Source organism: Echinops telfairi, unplaced genomic scaffold (assembly GCF_000313985.2).
Source record: "Echinops telfairi isolate 266 unplaced genomic scaffold, ASM31398v2 ScPeMD7_7420;HRSCAF=8458, whole genome shotgun sequence".
Classification (NCBI taxonomy): Eukaryota; Metazoa; Chordata; class Mammalia; order Afrosoricida; family Tenrecidae; genus Echinops; species Echinops telfairi.
The window spans coordinates 2323607-2341059 of record NW_022111320.1 but is presented as its reverse complement, the minus strand read 5'-3'; the positions used below and the strand labels follow the sequence as shown (position 1 = coordinate 2341059).

The window sequence follows — 17453 nt, the reverse complement described above, 5'->3', positions numbered from 1 at the left end:
GGATGGATGGATGGATGGTGGTAAGAGTTGTACGAGCCCCCAATAAAATGATTTTAAACAAACAAACAAACAAAAAGTATAAGGCAAATCATGTCATTCTCTTGCCTAAAATTCTCTAGTAACTTTCCAAAGGCCTCCCAATTAATCCCAACTCCTCCCTAGGCTCTGAGCACACGGACAGCATTCTCCCCTGTCCTGTAGGGTCACTCAGTGTCGGGACTGACTCCATGGCAGTGAGTGTAGTTGTTGGGTTTGGATGTGGTGTAGTAAATAATCATGAATTTCATGGTTTGGAATAACACACATGCATTACCTTACATTATTTGGAGGTCAGAAGGCCTAAAATGAAGGAGTAACCAAGGCCGGGCTCCTCCTGTAGTAGACAGGGAGGAAGACTCTGGTTTCTTGCCCTTTCCAGTTTCTAGTTGCCACCTGTATTCCTTGACTCGGAGCTCCTTCCTCCATCTTCGGAGCACCCACTGCCTCCAACGCCCCTCCACCTCCAGGTCCACATGTACCGTACTGTTCTGACTTTGACCCTTTTGCTTCACTACAGAAATACCCTTGTGATTGCACAAGTGATGTGTGTATGGATTGTGATAAGAGTTGTATGAGCCCCTAATAAAATGATTTTAAAAATACCATTGTGATTCTATTGGGCCCACCTGAGTAATCCAAGATTATCTCCCTAGCTCAAAAGTCCCTAATGTCACCATATTTGCCAAGTTATTTTTGCCATCAGAATTACAGTCTCAGATTCCAGGGATTAGAACACAGCATCTCTGTGGCCTCGTTACCCTGCTGCCACACTGGTGCTCTTCCTCATTCCTGAATTTGCAACGCTCATCTATGAGATCCTAGGGCCTTGACACCGATGCCTTTGATCCCAGATCTCAGCCTGGCTGGTTCCTGCCTGTTAATCAGGTCTTAGCTCCTAAATCATCTTCTCAGGGAGGCTATTTCAACCAGCCTTACACTGCCCCTCCTTATCACTCACACTCTGTTAGGTCCGTTTTGCAGAATGCTATCCGAGAAGCTCTATGAGAGCTGGTCCACCTTATTACCATAGCATCTAGCACCCGTACACACCCTCCTGACATAGAACTGGCTCTCAATAACATTTGGTATTGAATGGACCAATGAGGTAATCCCAGACTGATTAAGCTGGAATCATGTGAAAAGTGGATCTGTACTCTTACACTGGAAAGTTGATCAGGTCATCTGCTTGTCAGGCAAACAGTTCTCAGGAGTGACCAGAGAAGTAACAGGATAGCACTGTATCTTGGAAGAGAACGCTCCAAGAGGAGACTGATTAACTGTGTCAGATGATGTTGAGGGGTTAAAGTAAGGGCTTTACAAATAAGTAATCTGTGGTGGTGATTAGCATACAAGCACTCAATGATAAGATTTGAGTAGAACTATGACTGCAGAGGTCACTAAATAAGAAAATATTTTTATAACCACTTTAGACATTTATTAGTAATTAATAAACCACAAGCCAATTTATTAGTTTCTACTTTTATTACATATGTTAAAAAACATTTGTACTTTAAATTATTTAAGCAATACATAAGTTTACATAGTATAAATAAGAGTCTCGACACAGCCTAATTTGCACTTCCACAGGTAACTCAAAATTCTACTAGTCATTTATTCAGTGCATTTAAATCTACATATAGAGGTGTGCATTCATATGTATTTCTAACATGAATGGTATCATTTTGATGATGATGTTTCTAATTTCTCAAATTCATAACCAATTATTTATTCTTGACAGTCTTTTTCCTTTTATGGTCACAAATATGGCTATGCTTTCAAGGATATTGATTTTGCTTATTTTAACATCTTCTATTACTTATTTGGGGAGAGTCCTGGTAGCACTTTGGTTATGCATTGGGCTATCATCCATAAGGTCTGCAGTTCAAAAACATCAGATGTTTTCTGGGAGAAAGACAGGTCTTTCTACCCCCATAAAGAGTGACAGTCTCAGAAACCCACAGGGGCAGTTCTACCCGGTCCTACAAAGTTTCCATGAGTCAGAATGGACTGGATAGCAGTGAGTTTGTTTTTTTATTAGATATTTAATGATTTCTTTGTGCGTGTGTTTTTTTGTTTTGTTTTGTTTTTCTGTGTGAGTGTTGGGCTACTTATTTTTCTTGTGGGGTGGGTTTTTTCTCACACTGGCAATTTCTGGTTGTATGCTCATTCTCAGCCTTAAGATCCCCTGTTTGCTTATCTGAATTGCTATCCCTTTTGGCCCTAGACTGTGTCTAGAGGTTGTGGTGAGGGCAGAGGAAGGGGGCACTGGAGGTTTGTCTTGGGATATGAGAGCCTCAGCCTTTTCTGGATTCCATTAGCTTCCCGTTACAGCGCCCACACTCCTTGCTTTAGTCTGGGTGTAGCTGCCTCGGCAAATGCTACTTCACACAAAGCCAAATGACTGGGAGCAGGCGAACTGGCCTAAATATGCCAAGTGTGATTTCTCAGAGTGGCTTTCACTGGACCATCTACGTCAGAATCACATGGGAAGTGTATTAAAAATGCAGATAGCTCAGCGCCAACTTAGACCCAACTATAAAATTAGAATGCATATCTGTGGACTGTAATACAAGGTTCAAAGAAGCTCCCAGGATCCCTACAGAGATTGGCATTTGAGGATCACTGTTCCCATGATCCTCCAGAATCTACTTTCTGTTTGTGTTAACCTATTCCAAACCTGGTCCCCACCACCACACAGTTTGTTTTCACTGGTTTATTTCTCCTACACTGGCCCGTCTCATCATCCTTTCTACTTACTCTCTCTCAGAGGTTCTTTAACATTTCTTGCCATCTATGGAAGCCTTTCTTAGCTTTATTTATCTATCTTTATTTTGGTGTACACACATCTGCACACATTTGAAAGTAATTAAATTGCATTTCTTAGGTATATCTATATTTGAAAGTATATATAACTGTATTTCATAGCATCCATATATTTATTATTACAGGAATGGCTTCCCTTAGCTAAAATCATAGTATGATACAAATAAAAGATGCAGAAAATTTTATCATCAACTTACCATTAACACTCCTTAGCAAACACTGCCAGCAGTCTTTTGGACACCCTCGTCTACAGCTTTCTTCTTAGTCATCCAAAGCCTCGTTAACTTCTAGTCTCAGGACAATGCTGCCTGATCTCAACCAACTGTGGTAGTCTGGATCTCCTTACACTGAGTCAGTGTTGCTGTTGTCCAGTGCCACGGAGTCGGTTCCGACCCATAGCGACCCTGTGCACAACAGAACAAAACCCTGCCCAGTCCTGCACCGTCCTCACAATTGTTCCTGGCTTGAACCCATTGCTGTAGGCTCTGGGTCAATCCATCTCGGTGAGAGCCTTCCTCTTTCCCTGCCCCTCTACTTTACCAAGCACGATGTCCTTCCCCAGGGAATGGGATTCATTAGAAGAGATGAAAAGAGATGCTGTTCTGAAATTTTTTTCCTCACGTCTAAGGTGATACCTTAAAAAGCACAAAAGCCTTTCCTGCCTCTGAAATAGCTACATTTGGATGTGGTGCTAGGAATGGCTGTCATCTTGTGGCCACAAAAGACTTGGCCTTTGGGTTAGGCCCGTGCAGAAGGCAACAGGAGGAAGACAGGAAGCACAACAAGATCTTTGTGCTTGGAATCACATTCCTTCTGTTAGCTGTAACTCCAGGTATCCTAACAGATAAAATATCTTTTAAAATACACAACTAGTTCTTATGAACCTTAGAAAGTGTTTTCTTATAAACTTTATTAGAAATAAATAACTCCAGTTCTATTCATTTATAAATTGCCTCTTTCACTTATGTCAAAACCTGGAAAATTTATATCTATGTATTAAGAAAACAGTGAAAAACAAAACTTTTATCCCAAGAAAATTGACAAAATCCATTCCTACCTCCATACCCACAAAGGGTGAGGATTAGCTATTTAAAGGAATCTATTGTTACAGTGTCTTCCAATTTCTGGAAGTCTGAAGAGGTTTGATTTGGGTAATCTACCATTATCCAAATCTACTATTATCCAAGATTTTTCAGTTATTTTGACTTCAAATTTAATTAATCATAAAGCAACAAATCAAACCTCAAATTTGGTTTTAATTTATACCTAAAATAATATTTCTATGCTACTGAGGATCTCCTGAGCTCTGATGGCCAAAGGCCACATTCTCACTGTAATTCCAGTAGTAAAGGCAGATAGCTGGAGTATAGATGAAGGAGCCAGATAGAGACGCACACAGAAAGGTCTCTAGCAGTTGAGGCTATTTAAGTGGCTCTGTCTTTCAGGATGCAAAATTTCTATAATTATCCACTCTGTCCATTTTTTTTAATTTTAAGAAGTTCTTACAGGTGTTTCAATGGCGAGGCAGCACCAATTGTATAAACTGATAGAGCAGCATCACCATTTCTGCAATGTATAGTGATTTCCTGCAGGTTATTTAATGAGGTAGGGCATTTCTCCCTTCAACTCCATTCTTTCATGACTCTTACCATTTCAGCATTCATATAATAAGTTATATTTAAAAATATGAACAACAAATTACTACAAGCCATGTTATTATGAAATGATAAACTCTTGCATGTATGGACTTATGCAAACATACTCTGTAAAAATCAATTAATCAATTAAAAACAGACCATTTATATTCATACCCTAAAATGAAATATTTAAGTATAAACCTAATAAAATATGCATAGTGTCTAAATGAGGAAAATTTTAACACAGTGATGAAAGAAATCAAAGAAGATCTAAATAAGTGAAGAGAGATTTTCATGATCATGGGTTAAAAAGACTCGGTGCTATCGAGACGTCAATTCTTCTCAAATCAGTCTACAAACTCAATGCAATCCCGATGCGCAAAATCCCAGCAACTGATTTTACGGATGGAAGCAAACTGATTCTACAATTCCAGAGGACAGCAAAAGACCCAGGACAGTCAACATTGTACTCAAGAGCAGACTGACGCTACCCGATTTCAATACTTAGGATAAACCTACAGTGCTCAGGCAGTAAGTTAGTGACAAAAGAATACAAAATGGATCAGTACATTTATAATAGAGAGTTCACATGACCTTCATAAATATAGTAAACCAATCTTTTAACAAAGTGGTGAAGACAACTCAACGGAGAAAATATAATTTTCAACAAACGGCAGACATCCACGTGCAAAAAGGAAAAAGAAGCTAGACGCAGATCACACAGCTTTCACCAACATTAACTCAGAATGGATCATAGACTCAACTGTAAAATATAAGACTCCCAGCACTTGTCCACATACCCATTACTGCTGTGTTAAATTCCAGCTCAAAGGGACGCTATAGAGTACGGAAGAACTGCCCTGCATGGTTTCCACGACTGTTAATCTTTCTGGAAGCAGACTAATACATCTTGCTCCCACCGAGCAGCTGGTGGGTTCTATGCTGGTGTCTTCCTGTTAGCAGTCACATGCTTTACACTGTACCACCAAGGCTCCACTAGAAGACACCATAGGTGGCAATGACTTTCTATATATGACACCCAAACCACGATCCAGACAAGATGTATAAAGTAGACTTCACTGAAATGAAAGCATATGCTTGTGAAAGACACCAGTAAGAGAATGAAAAGACAAGCCATAGGCTGGGGAAATATTATAGATCGATAGATAGATAGATAGATAGATAGATAGATAGATAGATAGATAGATAGATGATAGATAGATATAGATATTGATATAGTTAAAATTTATTGTGCCAACCTGGTCAATAAACACATGTGGGGTTAATTGAAGGGCAGAGGGATAAATGACTTGGTGAGCCTCACCTTTCTAGTTCTCCGGTCTCTTGCTTTCTGATGGTTAGACTAGAGTGCAGCTGCCTTAGCCAGCTCCCTGCTTCAGCTGGCAAGGCTCACTTCCTGCAAGACATCCCTGAGGAGAAGCCACATGGACCTACCTTGATGCAGCCCTGGGTGCTGGAGCAGCCGTGTGGAGACCCCTGCCAGTGCTGAGATGCTTACACGTTCATTGATTCGGCTTTCCTCCTGTAGTCAGCATCACAGTGTGTGTTTTGTGAGATGGAGGAGGCCTTTGTGGATTGGTGTAGGTCATATGGGTTAATGTTGGACTTGTGGGCTTGGGAAGCACTAGGTTGGGATGTTTTCTTGATGTGCACTTAACCTTTATATAAAACTCTCTCCTATAGATGAATTTCTGTGGATTTGTTTCTCTAAAGTACCCAGACTAATACAAATATGCTATGTATTAGGATTTATTTCTAAATTATAAAAAGAACCCCCAAGGTTTAACAATAAGAAAATAAGGAACCAGATTTTTCAAGTGGTCAAAAGAGCTGAACAGCACCAAAACAAAGAAAATATCTAGGTGGCAAATAAGCATCTGTAAAGATGCTCAACATCCTATGTCATTAAGGAATTTCACATGGAGGCAATGATAAGATACCACTACCCATTTAGAAAGGTTAAAGTAAACAACACTGACAACACCAAAGGTGGACACTACAGAAATTCTCATGCATTGATGGCAGAAATGCAAAATGGCATATTTTTGGAGACAGTCTGGTAGCTTCTTACAAAGTTAAACATAAGCTTACCCTATGAGCTGACGGCAACCACACTCCCAGGTATTATCCAAATGACCTGAGAAGTTATGGTCACACAGAAACCTCCACACCAATGTTTATAGCAAGTTTATTAATAATTCCCAATACTACATAATTGCTATACAGAATATTCATACTCCATTAATACATTCATAAAATAGAGTATCATTTAGCAGTAAATTGGGATGAGCTATCAAAATACAAATAGATACAAAGAAAAGAAATCAGTCTGAAAAGGTTGTATGTATCATGTGATTCCAATTATGGATATAACATTCTAAAGTCGGTAAAACTACATCAAGAGCCCAAAGATAAGTGGTTGCTAGGGGGTGAGAGGGATGGAGGGGTGGGTGAAGCTCAGGGGTCTTTTAAGCTGGTGAAACTGTTCTGCAGGAGTCTATCCTGGAAGACACCTGGCATTAAGCATCTATCAAACCACACAAGACTGAACAGCACAAGGAGTGAACCCAATGTAAAGCACCCACTTTTGTTAAAAATAATCTCTCAATATTGGCTCATCAATTGTAACTAACGCACTACATGAGTGAAGATATCAATAGGAAAAATTGTGGGCAGGCAGGGAAAGGAGCGTGGGTGTTGGGGAATTCTATTCTTTCTCCACAACTTACCTGTACAACCAAAGCTGCTCTAAGGAATAAGGTCTATTAAAAAACAAGCAGAAATAAAGCATTTCTGAAATTGACGTATGTCACAAGCAACATACTTTGCTCCTTCTCCTCCGTGTGCTTACTTCTGGATCCACCTGCTCTTCTAGTTTTTCAGCACTGCACTCTATATGTCAAGTCTTGGAGAGTCCAGGGGCTGCTCCTTAGCTTCGTCAGGGGCCACCCTCCCTCCCAATTGCTAGACTGAGCTCTCTTCACCTCTTCCTCTCCAAGAAATCAAGACCAGAGTAGCTGTGGCCTGAGAAGGCTGTTTTCCACTCGAGACATCCAACTCCTCCCTGATGTCGCTGGAGGGAAAGGAACAAGGAACTATCCTGGCAGTCACCGCCTTGTCTCTCTGGGTCCTCCTTTCCCTATTTCTCAAGTCCTGTTATTGTTCATCTCCCAGAAGCTACTTGCTGGGCCCACTGGGGCTCCTTAAGACCCTTCTGGCATTTAGTTCTTCAGCCTCAGCGATCATACACTTGCTGTGTTATTATTGATAAAGCATAAATATTTGGTTTCCTTTGTTTTTCAAAAACAAATTTCTTTACTACAAATAATCTCAGTGTACTTTAACTTGATAGAGAATTTCTGGATTGTTAAGGATTTTATTAAACACATTGCTCGTAGGAGGAATTCACAGTCGACACAAATAATTGGTTGCTAAGCACTCAAAATATTTCTTTTTTCTTTGTATTTTTTTTACTTGTGTTCTTTTTTTTTAATTGTTTTATTAGGGGCTCATACAACTCTTATCACAATCCATACATACATCAATTGTTTAAAGCACATTTTCACATTCATTGCCCTCATCAGTCTCAAAACTTTTGCTCTCCACTTAAGCCCCTGGCATCAAAATATTTCTATGTCTTATGAGGTTCACGCTTCTACAATGTAGGCACTGAAAATCAGTTACTAGTTCAAATATCACAAAGTTAAAAAATAAAACTTATCAAAGACTATATAAATTCTATTCTAATATTATAGTTATTATGTATATTTACTATAAAATAACTTAAGCTTTCTGTAACAAAATTCATTTTAAGAAGAAACAGTGCTGTGAATAGTTTACAAGCGTATCTTTTCTCTCTCTCCCTTTCTCTCTCTCTTTTCAATTTCCTTTATCGCTACGTAAAGCATATGTACCTTAGCATTTCAAAGCTTTCTTTTTGCAGCTAAGGTTGATAGTTTTACAATCTCCAATGGTACTACAGATAGAACCTGAAGTGCATAGAGTAATTTCATCTTAGGTTACTATATCAGGTCAATCAGGAAAGGTTTCGAATCGAGGGAAAGAGATACACCGTGTATTTAGAAATCTTTACAGGTGCTTCAAAAAGTAGCCAACGAAAGCAGCAGTAGAGCGTACCCACACAACTGACTCACAGGCAAGACAGTCTCGGGGAGATACAGGGCAGCTCTCTAACTTCTCCATCCTATGGCAGGCACTGCCGTCTTAGAGCAAGGCTCAGTGTTCACCATCTTACCTGAGCATTTCTTTATAGTTGTCCATCTCAGTTACTGCCGCCTGAAGTCTTAGCCCAAGTGTGTCTACTTGACTGTGTAACTCTGAAATGATATCATGCATAAATTTAATTAATGACTTTTAAATATTCAAACATCCCTGTACCCCAAACCAAACCCAGTGCTGTCAGGCCCATTCTGATTCGTGATGGCCACATGTGTTAAAGAGTAGACTGGTTCCATAGGGTTTTCTTGCCTGTGATTGAAATGGAGCCCTGGTGGAGTAGCGGTTATGCACTGGGCTGAGATGTGCATAGTCAGCAGTTCAAACCATCCACAGCTCTGTGGGAGAAAGACTGGATTCTGTATATCGTTACAGTCTCGGAAACCCCCAGGGGTCACTATGAGTCAGTGTTGACTCGATGTCAGTGAGTTTGTTGTAATTAGAATCTTAAATGGAAGCAGATCACCAGACCTTCCCTGTACAATATCTCAGGGAGGGCTCAGAGCAGAATAAGTCATATTCTTTTGGAGTTGTGACTCAGAGCTCCTGAAGAATAATGCAGTTACTTAGTCGATTTTGCCGGTGTGACCTCATGGGGCTCTTCAACTGCTCAGTGCTCCCCATGCTGATACCCCACAGAATTATCGGGCTTCTGCTCACCCCCACCAGCAAGCTAATTTTCAAGCATCTAAGATCCTATGGTTTCCTAATGTCTTCACAGGAAATCTGTGCTGCCTACACACATCTGCTACTGCCGGGAGGGCGGCATAGATCCCGGCAGTGTCTCACTCTGTTGTGCACAGAGTTGCTATGAGTTGAAACTGATTCAACTGCACCTGAGAACACATCTTTCTGATCACGTAGCACACTTCTGAAAAACACGTGATGGCCCGAATCAAGAAGCCTGGCCAAGGCCTTCTTATAGAGCTCAAATAAGGAAACCATGGCAGAGTCCCAGTAAAGACTGTGTTATCCCCGGGTAGCATTTAAAAGGCATTTTAATGACTCCTAAAGCCAAAGAAATATAAGCAAGAAATTGACTTCCATAGAGTCTTAAAGTGGGAAATTCAAGCAGGGTTTGAAGAAGATTGTTCAAGCAGTCATGTCTCATTTGTGTGGGGGCAGAACTGAGATTAAAGCAGAAAGAGCAAATGGCTTGAATTATCCAAGTCCTGATATTAGCCTGTGGATGGGAACTGTGGTCTGGACCCCAGTCCCAATGACAGGCTTTGCTGGTACTTTATGGAAACAAGGAAGACCAGCACACACAGACAGACTATCTAGTATCAACTCAGAACACCGCTTAATACACTGGAATTATAAAGTTTCTGTGCTACATCTACTAAGGGATCTTCAGAACTTGTTTCTTTATACAAACCTCTAAACCATTGCCGTCGAGTTGATTCCAACTCATAGCAATCTTGTATCGGGTTTCTGAAGCTGTAAATCTTTTTTTTTTAAATATAGCTTTACGGACATATGGTTCACATATCATACAATTCCATAGCTTAGTCGTATTAAAAAGAGTTGTACAATTGCCACTAAAATCAGTTCCAGAACATTTTCTTCCCTCTTGTATTTATTATTGGTTCCCCATTTCCTTCTAATCTGCCCTCCGCCACGACCATGCCCCCAGTGAGACCCTAATCCAGTTACACTCTATATAGCTTCATTCATCCTGGACTTTACAAAATAAACTGGAGAAAAATCTCTAGTTGTGACAAAAGCCAGAAGTATCAAAATCACAACAAATATAAAATGGGTCAAAAAGAGATCAAATGATCAGGTATCACATTGTCACCTAATCACATCGGCCATGATCGAGTTTACAGTATTCTCTATGTGACAGTAAGGCTACGCACATCCTTCAGCTATGGTCGGAGAGAATCCACCAGAGGCTAAATCCATGTAGGAACAATCCTGAAATCGGATGTTGCCATGGGGGTTCCCATTGTCATCCATTATGAAGCTGTAAATCCTTATGGGAGCTGACAGATTTCAACTTTCTCCTATGGAGTGCTGGTGAGTTTAACTCACCAACCTATGGTTACCAGTCTAATGCTCAAAATCTGTATGCATCTATATAAATACAGATTAAGTTTCTATATACATCTACAATCTGTCTTAGTAACTTTGGTTTATGAGGAAAAGCCAATACCTTAAATCAGAAAATAAAATCATTCTGAATATTTTAATTAGGATTCATCAGGCATTTGTATAAATATTAGCAAATATGTTCACATACACTGTACTTCTGTCTCTCAAATTGTCAGGTAGTTGCCAATGGGGATCCTCTCTGGTGTTAATGTAAGGTTCCCCCCACTCCCACCCCCGCAACGCCCACAAAAAAAAATCAAGGCCAAACTCACTGTTGCCAAGTGGATTCTGACTCCTAGCCACCCTCTAGGACAGGAACAGACTGCCCCTGTGGACTTTGGCGACTGCAGTTCTTTAGGGGAGTAGAAAGCCTCATCTTGTCCCACAGAGCACACCGGTGGTTTTAAACTGCTTGAGCTTAGCAGCCCGACTCATCGCCTGTGACTCCACCAGGGCTCTGGAAGGTCTCACAGATAGTGCACGCAGGCGCCAACAGTCACACGGACTGAAGATTTTAAGCTTGGCTGAAGAAATGTGTTTGAAGGGGTGAATCCTCAAAAGAAGATTTAATATGGACTTTATAGAAAGTCTTTGTAGGATGCATCTTTACCTTTTATCAAGTGTTAACATTAGATATGAGAAAAGATAAAATAATAGACTTTTTGACCATAACTTTTTCAAAACAAAGTAATGTCTGTAAATGTTCTATAAGGTCACTTTGTTATTAAACGCACACACACTTTTCAGACACCGACACTGAGACCAATATTCTGAGGAATAACTAGGATTCTGGAGAATATTTTGAAGAGAAGGAGGCTGATGTTTGTGAATGGTGTGCTAGGTCTAGGCACTGTGCAGGGTGCTTTGTCTGATATATTCCACTTAGTGATCACAATTACCTCAAAAACCTGAGAGACATTTATCTTCATAGGTAAAGAATCTAAGGATTAGGGTAATTACGTATCGAAGGTCACATATTTACTTAGAAGTGGTGCTGTGAGATCAAAGGAACTGACATACTCCCTTGGACTGAAGACTGAAATGGCCTAGTGTGACAAGAAGTGGATGACTACTATCCCAAGGTTATGGATTTGAAAGTCATTGGACTTTGGTTCAAATCTCTTGCTTTGAGGGTGCCCAATATATGGCAATTATTTGTTTGTTTTTTTATATGGGCACTTATATTTGGTCCTATGGGGTCAACATGTGTTAGAGTTGACTCGATGACAGTAAGTTTTTAAAAAATTTATTCTTCTATCTGTCCCCATATTTTCCCTCTCTCTCCATTTCAAGATACACACAAATGGCTTAGTCTGTAATTCACAGTCCACAGTGAGCAGACACACCAGGCTCTCCAAGCCTGTTCACTGTGTCGGTTACAGCTATCGCTGAGAAAATATGGGGAAGGGAGAGAAATGTTTTATTTTAACACAGGAGAAACTCCAAAGGCTGTCATGTGAAGTAAGTGGAAATAGAAAATACAAGCAGTGTCACCAAAAATCCTTTTTTTTAGGTAAACAGAGAAAATACCATATAGATGAGAAGAAAAAAGACGAATAATCCTTAATGCACCAGTCCATGGTTACAAGTTAATGTATTCCCCTGGCTTTTTGTTGTTGTCGTCGTTATTTTTTCTCTAATATAAAGTGCTGAGCTATTTATTTTTTTAAGTAGAACATATCTTTGCTGTTCTGAATGACATGTAAGCATCCCACTGGTTTATATGGGCTCTAGTTGACTAGTTGTGTCCTTTTGTTTTGGGAAGCAGAGTGCCCAGTTCCGGTCCTGGATAAAAGAACTCAAGAACAGCAGCGAAGATTAAGCCACCTGCACAAGACAGCTCCTTCAGTTTCTGAGGCAAGGGGTGCTTTTAAAAATGCATTGTTCTGTGCAGTCCGTCTCTGTAGTTAAATAAATTCAACTTCAATTTTCTGTCATTCAGCATGACATTGGATTATGAGGCACTAGGCCCTGAATACTTACAAAAAGAAAAGAAGCCTTGGCTTTAAACACCATGCAGATGTAAGGCGGGACCCATGGAAACAATCCAAAATTCACAACGGCAAATTCTACTATGATGGGATGGCGTTCTTTGCAGATATTAAAGAAGAAGCAAATGATTTTAAATGAACAAGACAAAAAAGAGCGTTTAGCCTCTCTTCATATGCAGCCAGCTGCTGACTGGATAGCATTACAGAGGCTTCAGATTTAGGGTAATTAGACATTTAAGAGAATCCTATTATTCCAAAGATTTCTAGAAACTAAATACAAAAGATATTCATGTTATAGAAGGATATAAAACTTTACCGTCACTGGGAGGGCAAATTAAGTTAGGAGACTGAGAAAACAATTCATAAGACCTTTTCACTGACATGGTATTTCCAGCTTACCGCTTTCTGTCTAAGGACAACAACAAAAACTTCACACAAACAGAGGAAAATTACTCCAAGTTCAAGTTGCAAGATGCAAGCAGGCAGAAGACTTGACACCCAGAGATCAGAGAAACATAATTTTTTAAATGAGAAATTAAAGTCTGCCTTTGGAAAAAAATAGCAATAAAGATAACTGAAGGAGAGGAAAAGTCATGCTCAGACTCTGCATATACTCCTGTCTGAGACAGGCTGGCTCTGCATGTTACCACTGGTGCGGCTTTCAGGGCTTCCTGTCCTTCTCTGGGAACACTTTCCACCCAAGAGCACTGCTTGGAGAATTAAGTCAGTGTGTGTAACGTAAGGACATAGCGGGCTCTGTCACTTCTGCTTTGAGCCTCATCACTTTTCTTCTCCTCAAAGAGCTCATTCTTGCAGGGGGACCCTGGGTCAGCGGTGGTTGTCTCTCAATGGGAAAGCATAAAAATGGAGCCTTCCGCTGTGACTTTCTCTTCAAACTAGCTTCATACTAAATAAAGCAAAATGCTAAAACTTGTTAAAGCCAGGCGCAGGCTCATACACATTTACCATATGATTCTCTGTGGTTTTCTAAAATATTTTAAAGGTACACAGCTAAATCAAAAAGTATTGTTACTCGATTCCAGTTCATATTTGCAAGGGTTTATTCCTGACAAAGCTTGTTTACACGTGACTCTGTGACCAGTGAATGACTGCAGCCTACTTGTCTGACTCTGGTCCTTAGTCTGGTGAGGGTGCCTCTCAAAAAGGATACTTTTTGTACTATGAAAAAAAAATTACTTTGAGGGCAGGACTAAGATCAATTTTTTTTTCGATTAAGAATATAACTATATTTTCTTACAGATAATTCTAATATTGAATCAACACTTTTTCAAATTTACAAGATAAAACAAGGCTTAGAACTGAGTCACTTGGCCCTTTTTCTCGTATCACCTTCCAGTTCAGAATGCGTGCATCTTTTAATGGCCAGCATCCTCTTGGATCGCAGTTAGGCTCAACACAGTCAAGCCTCAGCACGATCTTCTTTGTGGCTTTAGCCTTCTTCCGGAAAATTGGCTTTGTCTGCCCACCTTAGCCACTCTGCTTCCCATCGCAGCGCCTCTTTCCTTGCGCGTACAGGGAATCCTTGCTCTTTTTATACTGGGTCACTTCATGAGGTGGATGCTTGCCGCACTTCTTACAGAAAGTTCTTTGGGTTTTGGGTACATTGACCATCTTTGCAGAGATAGGGTCTACGCAGTGTAAACAGGAACCTGAGAGTCTACGATCTTCGCCTCACTCTGCTCGCAAATTTTTGACAAAACTCGAGTGGGCATCTTTCAAAATAATTGATGTCTTGCAACTTCGATTTACTGGACTACTGTTCCATTAAACATGTTTTATTAATAAAAAATGTATTAACGTTTTGCAACAAACTTATGGAAATGCTGTCTCTCTATCTCTCTCTCTCACACACACACAAACAACAACAAAACAAAACAAAAAAAGAAAAACCAGTTTTTAGATGGATCAAATGTTTTAAGACACGTTGGAAAGCCGAGTTCCCGGTAGAGAGGCTAGCTCAGAAGATTTTGGTGACTGTTTGGGTGGATTTCCAAAGAGGTAAGCTTCGTAGATTTCTCTCAAAGGACACATGGGCATTCCAAACTGCAGTGGTGAGAAAAAGCCAGGAAAGTTGCGCTGAGGAATTTTTTCTATCACAGATGCACCCACTCGTTCTTCCAGGGAGAAAAGGCTACTCGACAAGAATCTCATTAAGAAACCTTACCCCAGCCATGATTTTGCCCTTTCAGATTTCCTTTTGTTCGCCAAACTCAAAGAACATTTTAAAAGGACATGAATTTAATTCCTTGAGGATGCCAAACCTTCCTTTTGACTTAGTGTCAACAGAAGAGTGCAGAGTTCTTCAGGAAGGGCTCAAACTCACCGCCATCAGTTAATTCTGATGCATAGCGACCCTATAGGACAGGGAAGGACTGGCCTGGTGGGTTTCCAAGACTGTAACTCCTTACAGGCATAGAAAGCCTCATCTTTCTCCCCCAGAGTGGCTGGTGGTTTTGAACTCCTGACTTGGGGAATCACAGTCTAACAAGTAACCACTACACCACCAGGAAGGGTTAGAGAGATGGAAAACTGACTTAAGAACTGGATAAGCATAGACGGAGAATATGATTAGAAGCAATAGCTTCAGATTTTGGTGTTTTTGTTTAATAAGGTGTCCATAATTTTGTATGAATATTGTTTAAAGAGGGACCTTGCTCGAACATGCCAAGAGGGACAGTCTGCATGTCCAAATTCCAAAGGAACACAAGCCAAAAAACGATAAAAATTGTAGGGTGTGGCGTGGTTGCATAAAGTAGAAATAACAATTAAAGACAAACCGTTTGATTCTGGAAATGGGAGGCAGAGAACACTAACAACAGCAAAAATCACCCGGATGTCTTCCACCATCACCAGTGCTAAGTCTCCAGTGCGCAGTTTTTACCTGTCACAGACGCTTTACATTCACTGACCGCCCACTACGTAAATCCCTGCAGTGTAGGCTCCAGAGGAGCAGAAACTTTAACTGTGATAGTCATAGTGCCTGAGACAATGAGGGCACTCAAAAAATCATTGTGGAAAGAGTGTCAACATTTAAAAACATACTAAAAATAAGAATCTCAACAGATAAATGTTTAAAATCATGTACTTAAAATTACATTACCGTATGTACTCAAGTATAAGCTGACCTGAATATCAGCCGAGGCACTTAATTTTACCACAAAAACTGCATTAAAAATGTGCTGAAAAACTCAGATCATGCAAGAGTATATATAGTATATGAAACAGAAATAGGTGTTCAATTTTCACTGATCTTGGCATTAAAATAGAACTTTATTATAAATTTTATTATAAGATTTTAAAATTATAAAACTTCATTTTATTTCAACAATTCTTACTAAATACCTACTCTCTGGGGATAGCTAAATCCCATGCTAGCTCCATTTAGTTGGAAACTGTCAATAAAATATTATCTTTTGTCCTTAGAGAATTTATAATCAAGTATACTTATTTGGCTTTGGTGAATAATAAACTAAAGTTTTTAATAATAAGTCTTTTCAACTGAAATTTATTTATTAATTTCTTATTTTTCAAGTGATTTAATTTAGTTGGGTGGTTCTGGGATTTATGATCGGAAGAAAATGATTTGAATAAGTATAATCAGTCTGATCCATCTAGGTATATACATATATGTATAGTTTATATACATAACTACCAGTTTGATAATGAGCTCTTAGCCCTTTATAAAAGAAATATCTCATATAAGTTGGTTTTTTAATGAGCATTCATGGAAGAAATCATTATATAAAAATATATGTCAATGATAAAAGAATGTACTTTAGTGTGTATTCAACTACATCAATTGAAAATTAACATATTTTAACTCTAGCACACACTTTTCAAAGGTTGGATGATGATACAGTCACTTGGGAAATTAATCTCATCTTAGAGTTGATATTTCAGAAATTTGATTCGCATCTATTTTGAAACAAGTATCCTTGAAGTACAGTTAACATTTTCTGCATAATGCCAGGAGGGTTTGAAATAACATTTGGAGGTTTTTATAAATCAGATGGTACAGCAGGTGTGAACATACAGCTAAAAAATTGCAATTCAGTCCAGATGTAGCTACATTAAAACCAGAAAATTATCTGGCTGGGTGTACCCTGGTGCTGAGGGAAAGTGGGCTAAATAACATTAAAGAGATAATCAGAATACATTTACATTTTAAATGAATTATAGTCTAATATTAAGAATCAAAACTTTCATGTCAGAATGTTTCAAGGAAAAATACAGCCTCCGCTATCTTTTTAAAAATTTAGAACATGAGAACTATCCAAGATAGCATGAAGACAACTTATAAGAGCTTATAAAATAGAATAATGGGTGCATAAGATAAACCCAAAGCCTACTGCCTCACGTCACTTCTGACTGATGAGCCTCTACATACGGTTTCTGGGGCTGTTAATCTTTATGGGAGAAGAAGGCCTCATCTTTCTGCCATAGAGTGGTTGGTAGGATTGAACCACCAACCTTGTGGTTAGCAATATAACACTTGCCAAGACTTAATTTTTATTTATCTTGGTTAAATCATTTAACCACTCTTTCCCTTAATTTATCAGCTGAGAAATGAAGATAACACTTGGTTTAG

The 17453-nt window shown here is 39.4% G+C and overlaps 1 protein-coding gene and 1 pseudogene across 1 annotated transcript in view; both read right to left on the bottom strand.

Moving 5' to 3' along the window:
* The window catches only part of LEKR1 (leucine, glutamate and lysine rich 1), a 210991-nt gene that overhangs the window by 79446 nt on the left and 114092 nt on the right, over nucleotides 1-17453 (bottom strand). The window contains exon 6 of the mRNA XM_030887649.2: nucleotides 8776-8857. Coding sequence (XP_030743509.1) covers nucleotides 8776-8857 — 82 coding nt within the window. The remainder of the gene's footprint in view (nucleotides 1-8775; nucleotides 8858-17453) is intronic.
* LOC115872046 lies at nucleotides 14158-14509 on the bottom strand (annotated as a pseudogene).